The following is a 22,084-nucleotide window of genomic DNA, read 5'->3' on the forward strand; positions in this document are numbered from 1 at the left end:
TTTTAGTATAACATGTTAGAAAGATCTATCTAAAAATAAAATGTAGTCATTTGTTGTAATATTTGTTTTCGGATCATTAAATTTTCTTTTATGACATCTTCTCATTTATAATTATAGCATTTATTACAAATCAAGCATCAAAATTGAAGTATGAGCTGTTTAAAGCAAAACCGGTGAAATTCAAATTTTCATTGTGGGAGATCAACAGAATTTTACATTGATTGTTAAAACAACTAAGGTCACTGACTCGTTTTCTTTGATATAGAATATGTGGAGTATTCTTTTTGTAGAAAGTGTGATATATAGTAAAAAGCATCCACTAAAAATTTTATAATCCAGTTTATTTCATTCTGTTAAAATGGCATACGCAGCTTTTGGTTCAATTGCTAATATTATAGTCACATTTAAAAAGAAGTTAGATCATGGACAGCTAAGACACACACACACACACACACACATATATATACATGTATATCCAGTTTGAATGCACGAGTAAACAGAGAAGGGGCACCACAGATAATTAATGCTTAGGGCCCTCACGTGCCTTAATCTGACCACAAATGTGTATACGCATGTGATATACACATGTGTCCATGCTCACACGTGAGTGTGTGGTGAGATTGTATGCCTGTGTCCCTGAGTCTGGGGGTGCATGATTGTGTACCTCACCTTTGACCAAGTGACTGTGTCGTGGTGTGGGTGTAAGCGTGTGTAAGCCCCTCTGATCAGATGCATGTCTGAATGTTGTGTAAACCTGAGTGTGAGTGTGTGTCTAAGTGAACAGAGGCGTCTAGTGTCTTAGGTACTCCCTGGGGGACTGAGAGAGATGTGGGCATTGAGCCTGTCCTGGTCATGAGGACCCAGGACAGCCTCCATCCACGGCCCCCTCTGAGTCTGTGTGACCCTCTTTCTGTTAACCAGGCAGCCCAGGAAGCAGTGTCGCCGGCAGACATTGTGTTCTCGGTGAAGACCCCGCCCAGTGCTGGCTACCTAGTGATGCTGTCGCACGGCACCTTTGCGGACCAGCCACCCAGCCTGGACCCCGTGCAGAGCTTCTCACAGGAGGCGGTGGATGCAGGCCAGGTCCTGTACCTGCATTCCCGCCCTGAGGCCTGGACAGATGCCTTCTCGCTGGACGTGGCCTCGGGCCTGGGCGCTCCCCTCGAGGACATCCGCATGGAGCTGGAGGTGCTACCCGCTGTCATCCCCCTGGAGGCACAGAACTTCAGCGTCCCCGAGGGTGGCATCCGCACCCTGGCCCCTCCGCTGCTCCGCATCACTGGGCCCTACTTCCCCAAGCTACTGGGCCTTGACCTGCAGGTGCTAGAGCCGCCCCAGCATGGAGCCCTGCAGAGGGAGGAAGGACCTCAAGACAGGACCCTCCAGTCCTTCTCCTGGAGAGAGGTATGGCTCTCAGGGAGGCCTGGGGTGTGTAGCCCTGCTCTGGGGCAGGGTGGGGGCAGCCCCAGGGACTCCCCATTTGGGGGCATGTACAGACGGGAAGCAGGGAGCCCACGTTTATGGAGCACCCCTGCTTTAGGCACCTTAGTTCTTCCTCACACCCACTCTGGGAGATAGAAATTATTGTTCTCATTTCCCACCTGTGGAAACTGAAGCTCTGGAGGAGTCGGTCTTCTGCACCCAAAGGCGGGGCATGAAGGGTATGGGGCCTGAGCCCCGGGGTGGTGCCTGCCGGGGCCTGACCTCCAGCTGCCATCGTCCTGCAGGTGGAACAGCGGCTGATCCACTATGTGCATGACGGGAGCGAGACACTGACAGACACCTTCGTCCTGGTGGCCAATGCTTCAGAGATGGATCGCCAGAGCCATCCTGTGGCCTTTACTGTCACTGTCCTGCCTGTCAATGACCAACCCCCCATCCTCACCACAAACACAGGCCTGCAGGTGAGAGCATCCCTGGGACCACCCCCAATTCCCCTCCCAGACAGAAAGCCAGGACCCCTTTCTTCCCAACATAAGACTCCCCCTCTCTGAGACTCAGTTTCCTCTTCTTTAAAATGGGACACTATCAGATGCCTCATTGGGTTGTTGTGAGGAGAGATGAGCTGTTGCTTTGAACATGGAGCACAGGTGTAGGGCTTTGTTATTGGACACTTATAAGTGCTGTAGGCAGCCTTGTGAATGACCTTGCCTGCTGGGACCCTGCTATTTCCTGGACTTGCACCAGCAGGGGGTTTTTCCCATGGCTCAAGACTAGAACTCCTGGAGAAAGTTCTTTCAAGCCCTTGAGGGTGGGCTCAGGTGGGGAGTTATTAAACTCCCCACCTCTGCCCCAAGCAAATGAAGACCACGCCTTGGTTCCCCAAGTCTGTGGTACCCCCATTCAGCAGAGGTGCAAGCTGCAACCCAGAGAGATGATAGAATTTCTCCAGGTCACAAAAGTAGTCACTTGTGGAGCAGAAAAGTATAGCTTGACCCCATCCACACATTGCTAGCCTTTGGGGTGTGGACTCCCAGGTCTGCGGGATCCATGGAAAGTTTCAGAAGAGGACTGACTTGGGCTGTCTCTGACGTGGGGAGCTGGGAGTCTAAGATGGAATAAGATGTGCCTATGGGGAGCATCAGCAGAGTGTGGGGAGCCTGGCAGAGGGATGGAGCACAGCTAAGGGCTTCCGTGGGACTATAGACAGAGATTGCTGTGCAGCAACTCGGCCACCAGGTGGTGATGTCCACCCATGTTTGCTCCAGGAGCTCCTCACTGAAGCCCCACCCCATAGTTTGTGGTCCCTCCTAGAGCTCTGCCTGGAGTCTTCCTAGGGCTGGAGGGTAAAGAGGCCCATGAATCCTATCAGGCTTAATCTTCCAGATGTGGGAACCCCTCCCCAGCCCTGGTGGTACAGTGGTTAAAGCGCTCGCCTGCTAACCGAAAGGTCACTGGTTCAAACCCACCAGCCGTCTCACAGGAGAAAGCTGTGGCAGTCTGCTTCTGTAAAGATTTACAACCTTGGGAATCCTACACAGGAGAAAGATGTGGCAGTCTGCTTCTGTAAAGATTTACAACCTGGGAATCCTATAGGGGGGCAGCTCTCCTCTGTCCTGTAGGGTCACTATGAGTCAGAATCCTTTTGACGGTGATGGGTTTTGTCTTTTGTTTGTTTCGGTTTTGGTTTTTCCCAACACTGCCCACAAGTTGCTGATGTAACAGGATGTGTAGCAGGACCCCAGCCCTGGGAACTGGATCCTGCCCTGCTGCCAGATGGGAGGCATGAGGGGCACTCTCCACAGTGCACATGGGGAGGGGCTGACTGCACCACGGCACCCCTCTCCCACGTGCTTGGGGCCCATGACTGCACTGGGAACACCTGGGCCCTCATCCAGCTCGGCTTCAGTGCTGTGACTGGGCAGCCCCACAGCCTCCCGGCTCTCAGTGACCCCCCTACCCCCACCCAGAATGAGAGTCCATTTCTAAGTGTCCTGTTCAGGGCAAAAATCAACATTCCCAGTGTGTGCCAGCCCATGCCCAGATATACTGTGGAGGAGTAAGAAGAGACCCCAACCCTACCAGGAAGACAACACACTAAGCAGCACTGTTGGTCAGGGCTGGGGTCTCCAGGGTGAGAACTTGGTGAGGGTAAGAAGTGGGGGCTTCGTGAGGTAGAGAAACCTAAGCTGGCCTTGAGGCACAGGCAGGATTAAAGCCAATGGTGAGGAGGTGTCTGGGGGCCCTGGGGTGACAGGAAAGGTGAATAGGATTGAGGGGAATTTCCAAATGGCAAGGGGCCCCCATGGCCCCCATTAGCCACAGCACTATTGGAGCCCTGGTGCTGGCTCCAGGGAGGAAGTGGTGGGTGAGCGTGGGAGGCAGAACCTTCACAGGCCTGTGTCCCCAGATACGGGAAGGGGCCACTGCACCCATCACTTCGGAGGCTCTTAAGGGCACAGACAGAGACTCAGAGCCCGAGGACCTGGTGTACACCATCGAGCAGCCCAGCAATGGACGGGTCGTGTTGCGGACGGCGCCAGACACTGAGGTCCACAGCTTCACACAGGCCCAGCTAGATGGCGGGCTTGTGCTGTTCACACAGAGAGGTGGGTGCTGAGAGGGGCCTGCTGCTTGTTCCTGCAGCCCATGGGGATTCCCTTAGGAGGGGGCGCTGTCGTGGGCTTGCAGGATCCAGCTAAACCCCTGTCCTCAGGAGCCCTGGATGGAGGCTTCCACTTTGACCTTTCTGACGGCGAGCACACTTCTTCTGGACACTTCTTCTACGTGGTGGCCCGGAAGCAGCTGCTCCTGTCCCTAGAGGGCAGCCAGATGCTGACCGTCTGCCCAGGTGGGTCTGTCCTGGTGCTGCTGCACGCCAGGTGGCTGGGGGCATAGCTGACAGGTAGCACACCACCTTCTGCCATCAGCGGCCTTGCACTAGCTCCCAGTCAAAGGCTGACAGGCCCCTTTTTTCTCTCGCAGGGTCTGTCCAGCCCCTCAGCAGCCACAACCTGAAAGCCAGCTCCAGCGGAGGCACAGACCCCCACCACTTGCTCTACCGTGTGGTACAGGGCCCCCAGCTGGGCCGGCTGTTCCATGCCCAACAAGGCAGCACTGGGGAGGCCCTGGTGAACTTCACTCAGGCTGAGGTAAGGGGCCATTCTCTGCTGGGAAGGAGGAGGGTACAGAGCCAGGCCTTGTGACCCCTCCCCCACCCACAGTCCCCACATTAACTCAGAGCTTCCCCACACACCAGCAATATGAAGGACTAGGTTGACTGGCCACCAGGGGGCCAGGATGGTAAAGCCACCCAGGGAAGCTGGGAAGAGTCTTTGTGGCAGGCACATATACCCCCACAGGGAGGGGGAAGGGCCCTGGTTGTGTCTTGGCAGCACAATTGTCCCACAGCACTGTGAGCTCAGCAGGGCAGGGATCGGTGTCCCCATTTTGCAGATAAGTAAACTGAGACTCACAGAGGTCAGGTAACTATTCAGAGAACATGGCTAGGTAGGGGCAAAACCAAGACTATGCCATCTGATTGCTGATCCAGGATTTCTCTCACCAAAGGACACTGTTTGCTCCCCCAGAGTTTCGGGGCCCCTCCCCACCTTGCCTGTGTTTGCCTCACCCCTAACCAGACACCTCCTCCTGCCTGCAGAAGCCCCTGTCCCCAGGCATCCAGCCTCCCACCCTGCTCCCAGGAGTCCTGATTTCCTTCCTGCCCACCTTCAGCCTGGGCCAAAGGTTACAAACCACTGTCCTCAAAGGCCACATCTGGTCCACAGATGTGTTTTATTTGGCCTCTACAATGCGTTTAATTTCTTAAAATTAATTGTCAGTGTATAACACTTGGGAGATTTCACATAAAAACCTGATTTCCAGTACGTAAAAGCCTGTGTTCCCTCTTACAGCAATCAGCGAAGGAACTGCCACCCCCTTTAGACCTGGCCCTGCTCCCCCTTAGACCAGGCCCTGCTCCCTCTTTAGACTGGGCCCTGCTCCACCTTTAGACCAGGCCCCTGCTCCCCTTTTAGACCAGGCCCTGCTCCACCTATAGACCAGGTAGGGAGTGATCCCCTTTAGACCAGGCCTTGCTCCCCCTGTAGACCAGGCAGAAGTGCAGTGAGGGGGACTAGAGGGAGCATTTGCTCCAGGGCGCAAGTTAAAGGGGTGCCATGCTAGGCTGACCAGCAAATCACCACTGTTACCCCCATCACTGTTGAAGGAGGGGGTGCAAACCTAGAGATTGCCCCTGGGCACTCATTACCCTTGCTAGGCCTCTAAGACCAGGTGGGCAGTGCTTCCCCTTTAGGCCGATACTGCTCCCCTGGAGATGGACAGAGATCCCCAGCTCACCAGTCCCCACTGCTCCTGACTCCCACACACTAAGACCCCACCGGTTTCCCTCTCACTGTGTATTGCGCAAGTCCTGTTTTTCTGAGAGAAGGAAAATAGTTCTCTGTGTCTCCTAAAGGGGAAAACAAAAGATAAGCCAAGAGGACATATTTTGACTAAAAGGGGCAGGAAACCTATTTCTTTATGGAGGTGAAGACTATTCCTTTCGTGTCAGTATGCCAAAGGACAGCAAGTGTGGCTGGAATAGAGTTGGCCTGGGGGACAGTGTAGGAGGGGAGCTCGGAGAGCTGACAGGGTCAGACCAGGAGTCTGTGGCCCAGAGGTGAGCCATTGCAGGAGCTTAAACAAAACAGTGACATTAGCCTCACTTACATTTTAAAAGGCTCACCCCGGCTTCTGTGTTAAGAACAAGCTGTAGTGGGAGGGGGCAGGGCCCAAGCAGGGACACAAAATAATAATCCAGGCAAGGGATGATGGCATGTGCCAGAAGAGTAGAGAATGAATCCAAGGTTTTAGCCTGAGCCACTGCAAGAATGGAGTTGCCATCAACCCAAGTGGGGAAGGTTGTGAGAGGCAGAGAAGATCAGGAATCCAGGGGGGCATGTTGAGTGTGACTATCCATAGACATTCACGCAGAGCTGTCGTGGAGGCAGGGGGATGTATGAGTGTAGATTCAGGTGAGAGCTGTCTGGGCTGGACATATAAATAAGGGGTCACTGATACAGATGGCATTTGGAGCCATGAGACTGGATGAGAATGTTTGGGGAACACCAGTATAGAGAGAAGAGCCTAAAGACTAAGTGATACGATGTTGGGGAGACCAGGAGGAACCAACAAGAGTCTGAAGGAACAACTAGCGAGGTAGGAGGAAAGCTAAGAGAGTGGAAACCCTGGAAGCCACAGAGATCTTGGGGGAATAAGTGCCCAGTCATGTCAGACCCTGCTGAGCAAGTAAGATGACCCCTAAGAACAGACCCCTGGATCTAGTAGCTTGGTGCTACCAGATGGAGTGAGTTCAGGACAGTGTGGTGGAAGAGTATAGACTATTCTTGGGAGGAGTTTTGCTGCAGAGGAGAAAAAAAAAAAGGGTGGGGGCAATAGCTGGTGGAAAAGTAAAGTCAAAAGAAGTGTTTTCTTTAAAACGGAAGAAAGAATAACATGTGTATACTGATCTACTGATCAGGGAGTCCTTGGGCGGTGCAAGCAGTTAACATTCTCGGCTTGGAGAAAGGGTGGAGATTCAAGTCCACCCAGACGTGCCTCAGAAGAAAGGCCTGGTGACCTACTTCCAAAAAATTAGCCACTGCGAACCCTGTGGAGCACAGTTCTACGCTGACACGCATGGGGTCGCCATGAGTCAGAACTGACTTGATGGCAACTGGTGTGTGTGTTATGGGAGTGATCCGTTAGAGGAGGAAATTGATACCCTAGGAGAGAAAGGAGACTGGGAGTGGCATCTTCCGTAGGCAAGAGAGGATGAGATCCAGAGAGAAAGAGGAAGGACTTGCTTTAGACAGAAACACGGAGAAATTATTGCTTTCCCAGAGGCTCAGAGAGATGAGGTGATCTACCCAAGGTGGCAGAGCTAGGATTTGAACTCTGGCAACAAGCTGCAGAGCCCAGTTCTTCTCCTCCACACAGTTGCGTAGTGGGAGCCCAGTGAGCGGTGAGGAAGAGAGCAGGTTACATAGATGGAGCTGGTCACAGCCGAGAGAGCCCAGAGGCTGGGCCCTCAGTGCTTGCCAGGAATGCCTGGGAGGAGGCTACTGGGCACCACAGGCTAGGCCTGCCTCTCGCCCCCAACAAAGATATCTCCCCTCAGGTGTCTTCTGGGAACGTTCTGTATGAACACGAGATGCCCCCGGCGCCTTTCTGGGAGGCCCGCGACACTGTGGAGCTCCTGCTGTCCTCACCCCCTGCTCCCGACTTGGCCGCCACCCTCTCTGTGACTGTGTCCTTCGAGGCTGCCTGTCCCCAGCGCCCCAGCCGCCTCTGGAGGAACAAAGGTGAACTGTGATGAGCTGACAAGATTGGGGGGACACCAGGGGAGGCCCAGAGAGGAGGGAACCAGGCGAGGGTCAGCAGCTCCTGCCTCTAACCCCTCAGGACCTGGGAAGTTCTGAGGAGGGTGGGTGGGAAGTTTGAGGGAGGGCACAGTCCTGTCCTCTTGGGAGCTTGGTATGAGGGGACACAGCCCAGCCATCCTGGGGGACCTGGTCTGCAGTGGGGAGCACAACCCTGCCCTGGGGCCTGTGTCTAAGGGTCCACAGCCCACCCTGGTGGACTGGACCTTCACAGCCCATGTCTCATCCCCAGGTCTCTGGGTCCCTGAGGGCCAGCGGGCGGAGATCACCGTTACTGCCCTGGATGCCTCCAACCTCCTGGCCAGCATTCCGTCACCCCAGCGCCCCGAGCATGACGTGCTCTTCCAGGTCACACAGTTCCCCACCCGAGGCCAGCTGCTGGTGTCCGAGGAGCCCCTCCACGCTGGGCGGCCCCACTTCCTACAATCTGAGCTGGCCGTGGGGCAGCTGGTGTACTCCCACGGCGGAGGGGGCCTCCAACAGGATGGCTTCCGCTTCCGCGCCCACCTCCAGGGACCAGCGGGGGCCTCTGTGGTGGGGCCCCAAACCTCAGAGGCCTTTGTCATCACAGTGCGGGACGTGAATGAGCGACCCCCTCAGCCCCAGGCCTCTGTTCCACTCCGGCTGACCCGGGGCTCCCAAGCCCCAGTCTCCCGGGCCCAGCTGAGTGTAGTGGATCCAGATTCAGCCCCCGGGGAGATCGAGTACAAGGTGCAGCGGGCACCCCACAATGGCTTTCTGAGCCTGGCGGGGGGCAGCCCAGGACCCGTGACTCACTTCACCCAGGCTGACGTGGATGCAGGGCGGCTGGCCTTCATGGCCAACGGGAGCAGTGTGGCAGGCACCTTCCAGCTGAGCGTGTCAGATGGGGCAAGCCCACCCCTGCCCATGTCCCTGGCTGTGGACGTCTTGCCATCCACCATCGAGGTGCAGTTGCAGGCTCCCCTTGAGGTGCCCCAAGCCTTAGGCCGTGCCTCACTGAGCCGGCAGCAGCTTCAGGTAGTCTCTGATCGGGAGGAACCTGACGCAGCTTACCGCCTCACCCAGGGTCCCAAGTATGGGCATCTCTTGGTGGGCGGGAAGCCCGCCTCAGCTTTCACCCAGCTCCAGATCGACCAGGGGCAGGTGGTCTTTGCTTTCACCAACTTCTCCTCCGCTCACGACTTCTTCAGTGTCCTGGCACTGGCCCGGGGTGCCAATGCGTCGGCCACAGTGAACGTCACCGTGAGGGCTCTGCTGCATGTCTGGGCAGGTGGGCCATGGCCCCAGGGTGCCACTCTGCGCCTGGACCCTGCAGTCCTAGATGCAGGTGAGCTGGCCAACCTCACAGGCAGCGTGCCCCGCTTCCGCCTCCTGGCGGGCCCCCAACACAGCCGTGTGGTCCGCGTGCCCCGGGCCAGGACGGAGCCCAGAGACGGCCAGCTTGTGGAGCAGTTCACCCAGCAGGACCTTGAGGACGGGAGGCTAGGGCTGGAGGTGGGCAGGCCAGAGGGTCGGCCCCCTGGCCCCGCAGGTGACAGCCTCACTCTGGAGCTGTGGGCACAGGGCGTCCCGCCTGCTGTGGCTTCATTGGATTTTGCCACTGAGCCTTACAACGCAGCCAGGCCCTACAGGGTGGCCCTGCTCAGTCTCCCTGAGGCTGCTCGAACAGAAGCAGGGAAGCCAGAGAGTGGCACACCAACAAGTGAGCCGGGCCCAGCAGCATCCAGCCCCACGTCCACTGTGGCCAGGGGAGGCTTCCTGGGCTTCCTTGAGGCCAACATGTTCAGTGTCATCATCCCCGTGTGCCTGGTCCTCCTGCTCCTGGCGCTCATTTTGCCCCTGCTCTTCTACCTCCGCAAACGCAACAAGACAGGCAAGCACAACGTCCAGATCCTGACTGCCAAGCCCCGCAACGGCCTAACCAGTGACACTGAGACCTTCCGCAAGGTAGAGCCAGGCCAGGCCATCCCACTGACGGCAGTGCCTGGCCAGAGTCCCCCGCTGGGCAGCCAACCTGACCCAGAGCTGCTACAGTTCTGCCGGACACCCAACCCCGCCCTCAAAAATGGCCAGTACTGGGTGTGAGGCCTAGCCTGGGCCCAGAAGCTAACCGGGCCAGGACAGCCTTGCCTGGGCCCCGGGTTCCACTACTCCCAGACCCTGGGAGGAAAAGACCTGGAGACACTGGGGGCGGAAGGTGCCTGGACATAGTCCCAGGGGTCCATGATGGAGTGGAGTAAAGAGATGGAGCCTCCCCCAGCTCACTCCATGAACTGCAAAGGGCTTAGGTGACAGGCAGGCTCGAGATCGGCACACTTGCCCTGGAGCCAGTTTGGGTACCTCCTACATGGATCAGGGCCTTTGGTGAGTCACATTCAGGCTGCCAAGAGGGTAAGGAGAAAGTGCCCTAGGGAGGGAAGGAATAGATTTAAGGACTCCTGGCTTTCCCACCCCAACCCAGGCCTCCCCTTGTCTCTGCCCCAGGGTTGAGGGAAAAACTTGTTCCCCCTGATTTTTTAGGGAGAAAGGAGTCCCTGGAGCAGAAGGCAGGAGGAGGGAGCTCCTTCGCTCTCTAGAAGGCATTAGCCAATAAAATAATATATTCAGGGTGGGGTGGGTTGCTCTGGGGATGGGTTTATTTAAGGGTGATTGCAAAGAAGCTATTTAATATGGTGCTGAGCTAGCCGGGACTGATGGAGCCCCTAGGCGGTGGGATGATAAAGGGTCTCAGGCCAGTGCATCCCCAGGGCCCTACCTTGATGGATCGAGGGATAGGCAGCCTCAGCCAGGGGCCTCAGAGTGGGCTGGGCTGGGGCACGTGCAAGGTCTCCAGCCAAGAGCCACCACAATACCCATGCTCCCTGGGGGCTGGGGCAACAGGCAGTCAGGGACACTCGGCCCCACGGGGCCTGGATAAATGGTGCTTCGGGCTTTGAACACTGTGTGGTTTGTGTCTGTGCGCTGGGGTCCACCTGGACCTGCCTTCTCCTCTGGCAGCCGTTCTGCCATACTTCAGCCGACAGCCTGTGTGGGCAGGTGGGCCAGTCTTTGCAGGGCCATCCAAAGCCCCTTGGTTTAGTAGAGATAGGCTAGGTCCTCTACAAGGAACTTAAAAAAGTAAAACCAAGAGATGTTAAGACCTCTCAGCCCTACATTTCTTATCCCGAGTTTAGCTTCCACAGCCCTATCCCACCCCATCTCCCTTTCAAGTGGTCAGAGCAGCAAAGTGAACAGAGTCAAGGGAGTGGAGATGCTAAGGCAGAGATGAGGAGCCAGTGGGGACAAGAGGAGGTGTCAGGGGCCCTCCCATTAGCTCCCTGGAGATTTTTACGAGGGCTACTTCTGCTAAAAGAAGCCACGGTGGCACATTGGTTAATCTCTGGGCTACTAACCGAAAGGTTGGCAGTTCAAATCCACCCTGCAGGTCTGTGGGAAAAGACCTAGCAATCTACTTCCATAAAGATTACAGCCTAGAGAACTCCCTGGGGCAGTCCTCTGTCACATGCGCTCTCTCTGAGTCAAAAATCGACTCCTCAGCACATAACAACAACAACAATTTGCCGGCCTCCCCCAAAGGGCAGCTGACCTGTGCCTGGGGCCAGAGCCACTTCTTCCCTGTACTCCAGCGCCTGTGACATCTGAACTTGGAACTAGGGCAAGCGAGGAGATTCTCCTCCACTGTCCTGCCCCTGGGCCACCCCTCCCCCTGATGCCCTTCTCGTCCCAGCATTGGCCTCCTAGATCCCCCTCACTCCACTCTCTCAGGTTTGGGACAGGTAACCCGGTATATCACTGCTGGAAGGGCCCCTGCAAACCAAGGGGAGACCGAGAATCGGAGAGGGGAAGGAGGCTGCCCAGGAAGGCAGCAGTAGAGCAGATAAGGCCCCTCTTGCCACACCAAAAAGTACTAGCCCCTCAAGGAGAGTGGCCAGGGTCCCACAGGCTTCTGGAGCTCTGACCTGGGCCTTCAGAGGTCTTCCACAGCTGGAGCTCCCAATGCTGGCCCCCATTTTCTTTTTACAAGCCTGGTCTCTCCTGCACCTCCAGGTGATCCTCATACAGGGACCCTGCCAAGGGTGTCTCTGTGCCACACCCCGTGCTCTGCCCTGCCTCCATGAGGAGCTGAGGAGCCGGGGGCTAGGTCCTCAGGGCCCTGATATCTGGAACGAGTCTCCACCTAGGGCGACCGGTTTCCCTGGAAGTGTAAGTTGAGATGAAGGTGACAGACCCGCCAGGCAGGATCTGGCTTAGACTCCAGTTTCCCCCAGAGGACTAATGACACTCTCTCTGTTCACACAGCTGCCCTGCCCTGCCCTGCCCTGCACTGGCCCCACTGCGCTGACACTAGTCAGCACAGCTGCTCAGGCTCCTTCTCTAGCCTGTTCTGGCCAGTGGGCTGGCACAGAGGGCCTGGGGCCAGCAGCTCTCCCAAAAAAACAAAACCCATTGCTGTCGAATTGCGACCCTATAGGACAGAGTAGAACTGCCCCATAGAGTTTCCAAGGAGAGCCTGGTGGATTTGAACTGCTGACTTTTTGGTTAGCAGCCTTAGCACTAAACCACTCTGCCACCAGGGTTTCCATAGCTTTCCCAGGACCTGGGAAAGGGTCTTTCACTGGCACACCAGAGCAGGGAGCCCACCCTGAATGTGGGGTCTCGGTGTGTGCAAATCCCTTGTGGCTTTCAGATCAGCTCCCAGGCTAAAGAGGGCCTGAAGGGGGTTATTCTCCACTTGACAAAATAACTCCCCATTCCGTTCCTTTAAAGAGCTGGCTCCTCCTAGATGGTGAAGATAGGAGCCAACTTGTGTACAAGTGTTCAAGAATGTTTGGAAGCCTCTGGCCCTCTTCCTCACACAAACATACACATGCATAATGGGTACTTGTGCACCAGACCATGGATGTGAACACAGGCTCACACATGCCCCTCAGGCACTTGCACAACACAGAGATAACTACCTGCCTATAATATACACAAGTACATACAAACTTAGGGGAGGGTGGCCCTCATCCGTGGCCCTCGCACAGTCCTAGGAGCTGGCCATGTCGAGCAAGAGCCAGGATCCCCTGCCCAGCAATGGACCCAAGCTGACATCAACAGAGTTGGAAATTGGGAGTGGACCCACATGGGGAGTGGGGGGTGTGGTTGCCAGAGGGGTACAGATATCCAGGTCCTCAGCTTGAAAGCCCTGCCCACTGCTCGAAATGGCTTAGCCTCTTAGGTACTAAAGAAGGGACTAAGAAACTAATATGTGAGCCCCTCTTCTCATTCCAAGGACCCCTGGTGGTGCAGTGGTTAAGCACTTGACTGCTAACTGAAAGGTCAGTTGTTCAAGCCCACCAGCTGCTCCGAGGGAGAAAGATGTGGCAGTCTGCTTCTATAAAGATTCCAACCTTGGGAATCCTATGGGGCAGTTCTACTCTGCCGTATGAGTCAGAGTCTAATCAACTGGATGGCAATGGGTTTGGGGTTTTTTTGTTTGTTTGTTTTTCTGTCTATCTCTATCCTAGAAGCTGGCCCTTTAGGCATGGTTGCTGTAGCAATGACAGAAGTGGAGCCATCATCCTCCAACAGGAAGTCAATGAAATGCTTCCTCCCCCACCCCCACCAACTTCTCCTGACCAATGGGAATTGCCAGGGATGCTGGCATCTTCCTCTGGGCCCTGAAGAGGCGGATCTTAAAAGGGTGGAGGTACCTGGGCAGCGCCCCAGTGCTCTCTGTCTGCTTGGGTTTCCCAGTTCCTAGCCCTAACATGCAAGAGAGCCCTGGCTAGTGGGTGAACCTGGGTGGAAACCAAGCCCACTGAACCCCTCCACTGCCTCTGTCCATCCTTAGGTCCTGCCTAGTTAGTGCCATCCCTGGGTAGTTATATTTTGTGCCAAAAATGCTGCAAAAGATACAGATGGGAATCCACCCAGCCCTTCCTTCAGGGCCCCAGACATGCCAATGAGTAACTACAAACCATGATGTGTGCCTTAAGCCGGCGGTGTGAGCTAGCCCAGGAGGGGAAGCCCTGAGCTGGAGGGCTGGCTGGCTCTGCCTACTTGCTTCTCTCCTTGCGGAGGGCTGAGCCTTTCTGTGGAATGGATAGCCAGTGCAGCAGCTGAAGCTGAGCATGCTCCTGGTTACATTTCCATTCTCTGTGTAATGAGTTTCAGTATTTAACCGATAGCTGCTGTCCTCATTAAGTGCGTTAGCACCTCCGATAACTGGTGGGTTATACCATGTTCCTTCACACTTTAGGTATCTTAAGAGCCCCTGAAGATAGAAGCAGCCCTTGGTTAAGGTGACCAGTAGCCAAGAAGGAACTTTTCTGCCCAAACACAAACATAGCCTCAATTGGCGGCTGAAGGAGTTCTCCCCCTCCCTCACTACCCAGCAACTGCTACCTCTGTTAGCCCAGAGCCCGGAACTAATCCCAAGGCTTCCTTCTGATGCCTTGTGGGGTCACAAAGTGCTCGAGTGACCCAGTCTCTGAGTCTCCAGGGTCCAACTTAGATGCTTGTCTAAGTTCTCGCTACTCAAAGTGGAGTCTGTAGACCAGCAGCACCAGCATCACTTGGGCGCTTGTTAGTAATGCAGGCTCTTTGGCCCCATCCCACACCTGCTGAATAAGACCCTGCATTTTCAGCAAGGGCCCCAGGTGATTGGTAGACCCGGTAAAGTCCATGAAGCACTGATTAAAGTAATCCCCCTCAAGCTCTAACTGGGAAAACTGAAACTAGGAGAGGCAGGGACCAGGCCAAGACCCCACAGCTGGAGGAGGTCAGACTCCTGACCCCGTTACAGGGTTTTGTTTTCCATATCACACTGTCTGCCCTTCCCCACACTCTTGTGAAACTGCCCACATGCCCCTCAAACTCATGGGATAGGGGACTTTGTTGGTTTTTGTTTTGTTTTTGTGTGAAAATATACACAACAAAACATATGGCAATTTAACATCTCTACATGTATAATTCAGTGATGTTGATTGCATTCTTCAAGTTGTGCACCCATTCTCACTGTCCTTTTCCAGATTATTTCACCACCATTAACATAAATTCAATGCCCTGGAAGCAAAAGGTGATAGGGTTCTGATGGTGGGGCTCCTGCTCCAGGGTCCTTCAGAGGACAAGAGAGGGAAGTGGAGGAGGGCAAAGGTGGCAGCCAGGTCTGGTCGGGTGGGAGGGGCTGCAGGAGGAGCCCACTCCCATCCTTACCTCCCAGAGACAAAAAAAAAAAAAAAAAAAGCCCCTGGAAACTGAAGCAGCCCCTAACACCCTGCCTTCTGCAACCCAGTTGGTCCTTCCTTCTCTGTCCCCTCCCTACTATCTGAGTCCCAACTGGCAGAGGGAGGGAGGAAGGGAGATGTCACCAAGGTCACCAGTCAGTGCCTACGTCAAGTGTGGAGCCTTCCCATAGGAAGGACGTGAGAAAGCCACCTGACAGGAAGGAGGGATGAGTCTCCCAGAGCTCTCCACCTTGCAGAGAGTGAGGAGCAAGAGGGGCTGGATGGAGGCCCCCACACTAACTGTCCCTTCTACCCCCTCCCTCATCTCCCTAGCAGCTGGGAAGCAACACCAGGCAGTGGCTCCCAGCCTGTGGGCTTCCCTGGTGCTGGGAATCCCTCCGGAGCCCCCAACTCGCCTTCCCTCCCAGGGCAGCTCTCTGTACCTGTAACACTGTTCAGTGCTGTGCACTTCATCAGGGCAGCGTCCAGCCCCTGCTGTGCCCTGTACTGTGTACATAGTAGATGCTCAATAAACATCTATTGCCAGGATACAGCCCCACCCCTCCCACAGAGACGCCCTTATGCTAGGAGGCCTCTGTCCACTTGCGCCATACAGTTCCCTGTCCTGGACTCCCACTCTGGCTCCACTGGCTTCCCCCCTACCCATCCCAACTGATCTCCCAACTGCCGCTTTGGCTCCCAGGCCCTGAGTCTCTAAGGAGCAGGTTTCATCCGTCATTCCCAAACTCTTCAGAGCTCACGTCTATCTTCCTCCATACTCAATCACGGCTCCCTCCCTCCCCAACACCTAAAGTGTGCCAGCCCAGAACCCTATGGGCACCCTTTCACCCAAACGTACATGGAAACCCATCACAGGTAAAGTCATAGTTGATTCAATGCAGCAGGAGGAAGCAAGAACCCAGGATCCCCTACCCTCCGTAGCGCCTCCTTGGAGCCTCCAGGCTCCACTGACCTCCGTGCCAGCTGATCTGTCCACTTGCAGTGAGTGCTACCTGATTCCAACCTTCAGAGGCAGGGAGCAGAGCAGAATCCTACCTCTCCCCTACCCAGGGGTCCTGCATTAGACCAGGGGGCTCAGAGTCCCAGCATCAGGCCAGAGAAGAAGGATGACCTGCCCAGTTAGCCATTCATTGACAAACCTGGGTCTCATGGAGGCTCAAAAACATTCCAGATGACAAGGATCTCAGCAGAGGGATTGCAGGCACCTCGAGAGGCATAAGGACAAGTGGGGGTGGGTCGGGGACTCCAGACATTCTGGCCAGGCTAGAGACCACCAAGGTCCAAAGGGTAATGGGGGAGCCCTGTTGGGTCTTGCCAGGGAAGGAGGTACCTGTGCTAGCGGATCCCTAAAGGGCTTTTGGACAGACAGGCAGGCAGGTGGGTGGGTGAGACTGGTAGAGCCTGGGCACTCTCAGAGGACGGGTGGCTCAGGGTGGAAGGGCTCCCTCTGAGTCAGGCCTGCTAAAAGGTTGCCTTGTGCATAGGCCCCCTGGAGAGGCTGCTGGGGCAGGACCCTATGACCCCAAGAAGGTTCTGGGCCCCAGGACCTCAGCCCCTCTGCCCCCTCATCTGCCCTGAGATCCTCAGAGTCTGGGGACTGAAGGAGGGAGGGCAGGAATGGTACCTGTGTCTGCCCCATGAAGTACCTACCTGTTATAACTCAAAATGGGATAACTGGCCCCAGAGACTATGGAGCTGGGACAGGGGTACTCAGTGCCTGCTTTGAGCCTAGAGCCCTGCCTTCTGTCTTCATCTCTGCCTCATTTCCCATCCCCAGTCAGTATTCATGGTATGGAACTTGCTGTCCAGAGGTCCCCAGCCCAGCTCCCACCCCTTCATGACCTATCAAAACTGTGCAAGGCTTCTTTTCAAAGGGTCAGTGTTGTGGCAAAGCTCCTAGAACAGCACCCAGCACATAGTAAAACCAAAACCAAAACCAAACCCAGTGCCGTCAAGTCGTTTCCGACTCATAGCGACCCTATAGCACAGAGTAGAACTGCCCCATAGAGTTTCCAAGGAGCGCCTGGAGGATTCAAACTGCCGACCCTTTGGTTAGCAGCCATAGCACTTAACCACTATGCTACCAGGGTTTCCTCATTAAATGTTGACTATTATTATTAAACTGTTAAAATGGTTATTATTATTAACTGCCTAGCATACGGGGCTGGCATATTGTAGATGCTTAATAAATGTTAGAAGTTCACGTTATTGTTAAATTTTATTATAGTCATCATAATGCCTGGCGCGTAGTAGGTACTGAACTAATATTCTGTCCTTCTCTTAGAGGGCCAAATGTATGCATTCCCTATCTGGAAAAGATGAACATTAGGGTGCTCCTCTTTGCTGAGCTTTGGTGGGGAGAGTGCAGTGTACGGCAAGGAGTCAAGATCTGGCCTGAGTAGGAAGAGCTGATAGCCCTACTCTGACCTTCCCTTCACCACCCTCACCCCAATGATTCTGAGGAGGGTTGCCCCCGAGGTTGGAGGGGGAGCGGGGGAACATCTGGCCTACCTTAGAGGAGGCTTGGCTACAAGGGACCCAAGAGGGAAAAATCCCACTGGAACCTGCCTGCCCAGGTGCAGGAGGGCTGGATGGCAGGGGTAGGCAGGAACACAGGGGCTTCCTGGAGGAGGAACCCTGAGCTGGGCCTGAAGAATGGGCAGAGCTGAGCTTAAGGCAGAGCAGGAGGGTGGGGGGAAGATGGAGCAAAACCAGAGAGATGAGGATACTGGCACCCTGGAGTCAACAGCGGCCTAGGCATCAGGCTGAGAGAAGCTACTATGGAGCCCCTGGTCTGACAGGGAGTAGACGCAGAACTGGGGCAGGAATAAGGGGCTGCTGAGCCTCTGGGCTGGAACTCTGTGTCCAGTTACCCCCAGCTTGAGTGACCTCAACTCATTGTGCAAGGAAAGAAATAGTGGAGGCTGCTGCCGCCAAGGCTACTCAGCGAGGGCAAGAGGGCAGGTTACTTTTACGGAGTTTACAAGCAGGAAGTTCATACAAGTTACATCGGCAACATTCTTAATCATATTACACAGGCACAGTGGGGTTTACGTATAACTTCATGAATCCCATGTTCGGAATATGGCCGTTAAATTCCACCCAGAGGCAGAGAAGTTACTTAATGAGATAAAAGGTTATCCAGAATGTCAACATGGCTCCGAAACCAGTTTCCACCGATTTCCTCTAGCTTTTTGGGCAGCAGTTAAGGAAAAGGGAACCAGGATGTTAATGTAAAGCTTTTGCACACCTCAAGCTAACTGCTTGAGGCAGTGGAATTTTCCTCAGCCTAGAGCCCTCTGTCTTACTGGGAGAGAGCATTCCAAACAGCAGGAACAGCAAATGCAAAGGCCCTGAGGTTCTGAGGAAGAACAAACAGGTCTGGTGTTCAGTGACCAAAGAAGACAATGGTCCAAGGTAAGATCAAAGAGGTCAACAAGGGCCTGACCTTGCAAGGCCCTGTGGGCTGTGGTAAGAGTTTGGAATCTATTCTAAGCATGGCAGAAGCCCTGGAGTTTGAAAGTAGGGGAGGGACATGATTTGATTTAGAATGTGTTTTTAAAAGATTAATATGGCCCCTGTTAGGCTACCAGGGAGTAGGAGAAAGAGCAGAAAAGCATGGAGACTACTGCAATAGTTCAAGCAAGCATGCTGGTGGCTTAGACCCACGTAGTAGGGTAACTAGAGGGGTCAGATTTGGTCTGTCTCTCTTTCCTTCTTTTTTATGTTGCCTTAGCTAACTTCTTTTTATTATTGTCGTCAAACATATACAACAACAATTTGCCATTTTAACCATTCTTAAGTGTACGATTCAGTGATACTAATCACATTCACCATGTGGTGCTACCATCGCCACTATCCATTTCCTAAAGCTTTACATCACCCCAAATAGAAACTCAGTATCCCTTTGGCAACAGTTCCCATCCCTTCTCCCCCAGCTCCCAGCAGCCACTAATAAACTTTGGTCTCTATGCATTTGTCTATTCTAGATATTTCATATGAGTGGGATCATATGTGTCCTATTGGGTCTACCTTATTTCACTTAGCATAATGTTTTCAAATGCATCCATTGTAATAGCATGTACCATGACTCCATTTCTCTCTATGGCTAAATGATATTCCCATTGTATGTATGTACCATATTTTGTTTATCCATTCACTCGTTGATGGGTACTTGGGTTCTTTCTATCTTTTGGCTATTGTAAATAGTGCTGCAATGAACATTGGTGTATAAGTATCTGAGTCTGTTTTCAATTTGTTTGGGTACTTAGATAGCAGTGAAATTGCCGGATCATATTGTAATTCTAGGTTTAACTTTTTGAGGAACTGCCAAAATGTTTTCCACAGCTGCTGGACCATTTTACATTCCCACCAGCAATGGAAGAGGGTTCCAGTCTCCCATTTCCTCAACACCACCAGTCGGAGGAGCCCTGGTGGTACAGTGGTTAAGGGCTACGCTGCTAACCAAAAGGTCAGCAGTTCGAATCCACCAGGTGCTCCTTGGAAACCTTGCAATTGACTCAGTGGCAAAGGCAATGGTTTGGTTTGGTTTTTTAGTGGATGTGAAGTGGTATGTCGTTGTGGTGGTAATTTTCATTTCTCGAATGACTAATAACTGGAGTCTTTTTCGTTGTTGTCGTCAGTTGACTTAGTATTTTTATTTAAAAAATTTTTTTTTTTTTTTTTTTTAATGAGCAAACAGCAAAATTAACACAACGTTCGGCAACCCCAGGTCGGCTTTACTCACACAATGAAGAGTGATGAATTTCACAGGAGCACAAATTTAAGGGCTCCTGATCTCTCACCTGGCACCGGTGTTCATGCAGATACCCAGGTCTCAACACCAGAAAAGTGGGCCTCTCTGAAAGATTCGTTGATGCTTTGCTCTACTGCTTTAAAAAAACAAACAAAAAAAAAGCCATTGCCATCAAGTCGATTCCAATTCGTATCGACCCTATAAGACAGAGTAGAACTGTCGCACAGGATTTCCAAGGAGCAGCTGGTGGATTCAAACCGCCGACCTTTTGGTTAGGAGCCTGAGCTCTTAACCACTGCACTACCAGAGCCCCAGTAGACTTCCTCTTTTTATCTGGATTTTTTTCATCTTTAAATTCTGGGTTGCTATTTTTATAGTGATAATTTGATGGTCCCATCACAGTACCAAAACCTCCGCCAAAATGGAGTTCAAATTTTATCAAAACATAAAAGGGAGTGTGTGACCTTCTAGAAAAAGATAAAGGATAGGCAGCCGGAAAAGTCATCCTAAGCCGCTGACCTCTCAAGTCTCACCTGTGGCAACGGAAGCCGGGAAGAAGAGAAAGCTGCGTACATCACTGAACTCGAGAACACTGCCTGGGGCCTCTGGAACAGTTCTGTTTCTCAGCTTTTCCCAATTTCCCTAACAGCTGCTCGTAGGATTTGGGCACATAGTTGTCCCATTCAGCCTGGTAACACGTGCCAGCAATCAGGGGCCCGAGCTTGCACTTTTTGTGGAAAGATGCTACCTTGAATTTGCCCCGTGGTCTCCAGATTCGTTGTTAAGAGTGGGCTCATCATACTTCAGTGGTCTGTCCTGCTCGTAAACTAGCCAGTCAGTGGTGGAGGCCTGTGCCCTTGGGAGGCCCAGAGCCTGATGTTGTTGCCTTTTATGTCGACTACCAGAAATGGTGCCATTCCCTGTATTTGGGAGCACCTGTGTCTGTCAGGATCAAGGTGCAGAGTTTACCTGAATCCAGCCCGTTCCATGCAATGGTGGTAGGGCAGTTCTCAACCTGGGTGGATGTCAGCACTTTGCCTTTCAACTGTTGCCCCACCGTATTTGACCTGCAACAGGTGCTGCGGCCGCTCATCCACTTCCTGCAGGCTCAAGGGCCTGGACCACCTCCTGAGGTCCACCAGCAGCGAGGAACCGAGCAGAGTGGGCAGCCGGGGAGTGGAGCAGCAGGTGATGCACAGGACAGCCCAGCAGCACCAACTCGGAGTGGCCCACCCAGCGACGACCTGGACTCTCTTTTGAAGGGCCAACAAGGCTAGCTCGTGGGTGGGATGTAGAGTGTGAGAGAAAGAGATGAGCTAAGTATGATTCCAAGGCTGTGCCTGAGCTTTGGGGCAAGAGGACCAGAGGGGAAAATGTGTGGCAGAGGGCTGCCCCCACAGAGGGACCCTTAGACACCTCTGCTAGGACTGACACACAGGCCCAGGGCACACACTGACAGGCACCCAGCTACCACACAGGTGAATATGCACAATCTGGGACACAGATGCAGGTACAGACCCCATCACTCCATTCTTCCTGTCCCACCCTACAAAAGGGCTAGAGCCCCTCTGCCCTCTGCAGATCAGCCTCAATAGTGCCAGACTTAATTTCCTCTCAGGGAACAGAGTCCTGACCCCAGCTACCTGCTCCTGGCCTCACCTGTCCAGTCCCCTCCTCCATGCCCAGATCCTGCTTCCATACCCCAACAAATATTTGCTTGGTGCTCTCTGTGGGCCAAACCCTCTGCCCTTCCACTGGAAGGCACACAGCTACCTCCATCCACTACCTGCCGCCTGACCCCCACCTCCCATATGGTCTGCTTACCTCTCTCCTTCCCCACTCCCCCCAATTCTCAACACTCCTCTATCCACTCTGCAGCAGGACACTTGCCCCAGCCCTGCCCAGCTGGCCAGACCTCAGCCAGTCAGGCCACTGAGCAGCTGCACCTTTACAAGTGACTCAATGCCTCTGAGTCTCTGGCTACTGCAAAATGTTGACATTCAGAGTTCTTACCTTCCAGATGGTTGTGGGCAGTGAGATAACTCATGGGCGGCACTTAACCCAATGCCTGGCACGTAGTAGAGCTTAAAAATGGTAGTTGTATTACTAAACATTTTGATCAAAGATTCTATTGAAGAATCCTGATCTAAAGGAGGAAAACGCAGAACAGATTTTCAAATCTCACGGACTCTAGACTCGCTAGAGCTGTAGTGGTTGAATGAACCCCTGAA

The 22,084-nt window shown here is 53.8% G+C and overlaps 1 protein-coding gene and 1 pseudogene across 1 annotated transcript in view; one reads left to right on the forward strand and one right to left on the reverse strand.

The window, feature by feature from the left end:
• The window catches only part of CSPG4 (chondroitin sulfate proteoglycan 4), a 42,658-nt gene extending 31,856 nt beyond the window's left edge, over positions 1-10,802 (forward strand). Inside the window, exons 4-10 of the mRNA XM_010593766.3 lie at positions 922-1,404; positions 1,728-1,904; positions 3,851-4,049; positions 4,157-4,291; positions 4,426-4,592; positions 7,622-7,805; positions 8,116-10,802. Of these exons, the coding sequence (XP_010592068.2) occupies positions 922-1,404; positions 1,728-1,904; positions 3,851-4,049; positions 4,157-4,291; positions 4,426-4,592; positions 7,622-7,805; positions 8,116-9,950 (3,180 nt within the window). The 3' untranslated portion in view covers positions 9,951-10,802. The remainder of the gene's footprint in view (positions 1-921; positions 1,405-1,727; positions 1,905-3,850; positions 4,050-4,156; positions 4,292-4,425; positions 4,593-7,621; positions 7,806-8,115) is intronic.
• A 9,068-nt stretch (positions 10,803-19,870) lies between these two features.
• LOC100669581 (phosphatidylethanolamine-binding protein 1-like) lies at positions 19,871-21,533 on the reverse strand (annotated as a pseudogene).
• Positions 21,534-22,084: the final 551 nt, after the last annotated feature.

The sequence above is a fragment of the Loxodonta africana genome, chromosome 13 (assembly GCF_030014295.1).
Source record: "Loxodonta africana isolate mLoxAfr1 chromosome 13, mLoxAfr1.hap2, whole genome shotgun sequence".
NCBI classification, from domain to species: domain Eukaryota; kingdom Metazoa; phylum Chordata; class Mammalia; order Proboscidea; family Elephantidae; genus Loxodonta; species Loxodonta africana.